This window comes from Mesocricetus auratus, unplaced genomic scaffold (genome assembly GCF_017639785.1).
Source record: "Mesocricetus auratus isolate SY011 unplaced genomic scaffold, BCM_Maur_2.0 Super-Scaffold_100014, whole genome shotgun sequence".
Lineage (NCBI taxonomy): Eukaryota > Metazoa > Chordata > Mammalia > Rodentia > Cricetidae > Mesocricetus > Mesocricetus auratus.
The window spans coordinates 63386429-63387807 of NW_024429197.1; the positions used below are offsets into that span (position 1 = coordinate 63386429).

The window sequence follows — 1379 nt, forward strand, 5'->3', positions numbered from 1 at the left end:
TCCTCTTGCTCTGAAAACACACAGACTTACAAAGATAACATACACATCTTCATTAACACAAGTATGGACTATGAGTTGTACAAAAGCCAGCCAAAGATGATTTTTTGTTTGCAAAAGGCATCGGTTAACTTCACAAGTTTGCTTGGACTGTATAACTAAACTATAATATAAATCTATTTTTGCTGTATTAAATGATGGCATGTAATAATAAGTAATGACGACTGACGACTGTAGCCAACAAGTTCTAATCCAGTCTCAGAGCTGTTTCCATGTCAAAGGATCAGTTTATGCATCACCAGTCTTGTGGTTTTTCTTTTGTTCCTTTTTTATATTTGTAGCCACGATTTTCAGGAAGGTGCCCCTCCTTCAGTCAAATCTAATCTCAATTAACTTTGAAGGAATCTATAGCTTTCCATTTCCTATGATAACATAAACACAACCCCTCCGAGACACAACACATTTTCACTTTTTTTTTTTTTTTTTTTTGAGACAGGCTTTCTCTGTGGATTTGGAGGCTGTCCTGGAACTCGCTCTGTAGACCAGGCTGGTCTTGAACTCACAGAGATTTGCCCGCCTCTGCCTCCCGAGTGCTAGGATTGAAGGCGTGTGCCACCAACGCCTGGCCACATTTTTCAACTTCCATTCTGAAGCCAAGACATCTGGAAAGTATAAAGTCTGGTTTAACTCAGCAGTCCTTTCCATAATTCAATGTCTCTCAGCAGTTTCCATTCGCTCATTAGTGTTAAAAAAATTCAAGGTCAATAAAGCACCATACAGGATCCAGACACCTTGTGTATTTCCCATTCTTTTTTTTTTTTATTCAAAGTGATTTTATTGCTTGTGTACACAAGAGAATTTATGCCACTAGAGCAGAGGCTGTGGATGACTCATACTTCCAATTGGGTGGGAGGACCCGCTTAGTCTTATAGTATCGAGCCAATCGGTGGATTCTGCTCTCAATCAGAATCAGGCAGAACTTAGCATCCTTATCCTTTCTGTTCCTCTCAAGATGCTTTCGGACAGCAACGGCTTTCTTAATCAAATGGTAGAGATCCTCAGGGAGATCAGGGCAAGGCCCTTGGACTTAAGGATTCTCAAGATTTTATTACCTGTCACAAAACGAACCTGTGCCACACCATGAGAGTCCCTCAGGATCACACCTATTTGGGAGGGAGTCAGGCCTTTCTTGGCCAGTTTGTAAATCTGTTCCTTCACGTCGTCAGACGTCAGTTTCAGCCACGTGGGGACGCTACGGCGGTAGGGCAGCGCCGACTGGGACAGGCCCTTCCCGGGAGCGTGCATGCGACCCATGATGGCGGAGGTCTGGCAGCAAAGAGAAAACGAGGGAGGAAACAACGCAGGAAGCCAAGCCACACGCA

The 1379-nt window shown here is 43.5% G+C and overlaps 1 protein-coding gene across 1 annotated transcript; it reads right to left on the reverse strand.

Annotated features, from left to right (window-relative positions):
• Positions 1–819: 819 nt before the first annotated feature.
• On the reverse strand, positions 820–1379 carry LOC121144039 (40S ribosomal protein S13-like). The gene is given in 2 exon segments (XM_040757301.1): positions 820–1071; positions 1074–1379. Coding segments are annotated over 2 exon segments (453 nt in total). The 5' UTR covers positions 1312–1379; the 3' UTR covers positions 820–856.